Genomic DNA, 406 nt, shown 5'->3' with positions numbered 1-406 from the left:
GACAGCTAAGTAAGTGTCAGAGATTTAGATTTAAACGTTCAACCAAAATCAGGGAGAAACCCCACCACCCACCACACAACTTGGTTACCTTGATCACCATTTTATTTTGAATAAATAAAATAATTCCTACTTATAGGAAGCTTAAACTAGCTAACAATCTTAGTGAACAGCTGGTCGACTACCGGCAGGTTGAAGTTACACCGTTACACTGACAGATCTGATCTGGAGTCAGATGGACATAACAGGGCATCTTAGGGGGTAAATAAGGTACAATTGTTTGTTAAATGTTGTGTAGCATTTACCTCACGTTACTCCTCGTAGGTGTTTCTCGGGTGGCCGTGGATGGCAACTGTTTAATACACTCGACCACCGCCCTCCTCAAGCTCCTGCCACCTCCTCTCGCCAT

At 43.6% G+C, this 406-nt stretch overlaps 1 protein-coding gene across 1 annotated transcript in view; it reads right to left on the bottom strand.

Moving 5' to 3' along the window:
* Positions 1-406, bottom strand: part of coq10b (coenzyme Q10B) — a gene marked incomplete at its 5' end in the record, with an annotated part of 11,397 nt that extends 10,991 nt beyond the window's left edge. The window contains one exon of the mRNA XM_080536442.1: positions 303-406. Coding sequence (XP_080392568.1) covers positions 303-406 — 104 coding nt within the window. The remainder of the gene's footprint in view (positions 1-302) is intronic.

This window comes from Nansenia antarctica, assembly GCF_963989245.1.
Source record: "Nansenia antarctica genome assembly, chromosome: 7".
In the NCBI taxonomy this organism is placed as follows: domain Eukaryota; kingdom Metazoa; phylum Chordata; class Actinopteri; order Argentiniformes; family Microstomatidae; genus Nansenia; species Nansenia antarctica.
Note: the sequence above shows the minus strand (reverse complement) of the source record. Positions and strands in the feature narration are given on the sequence as shown.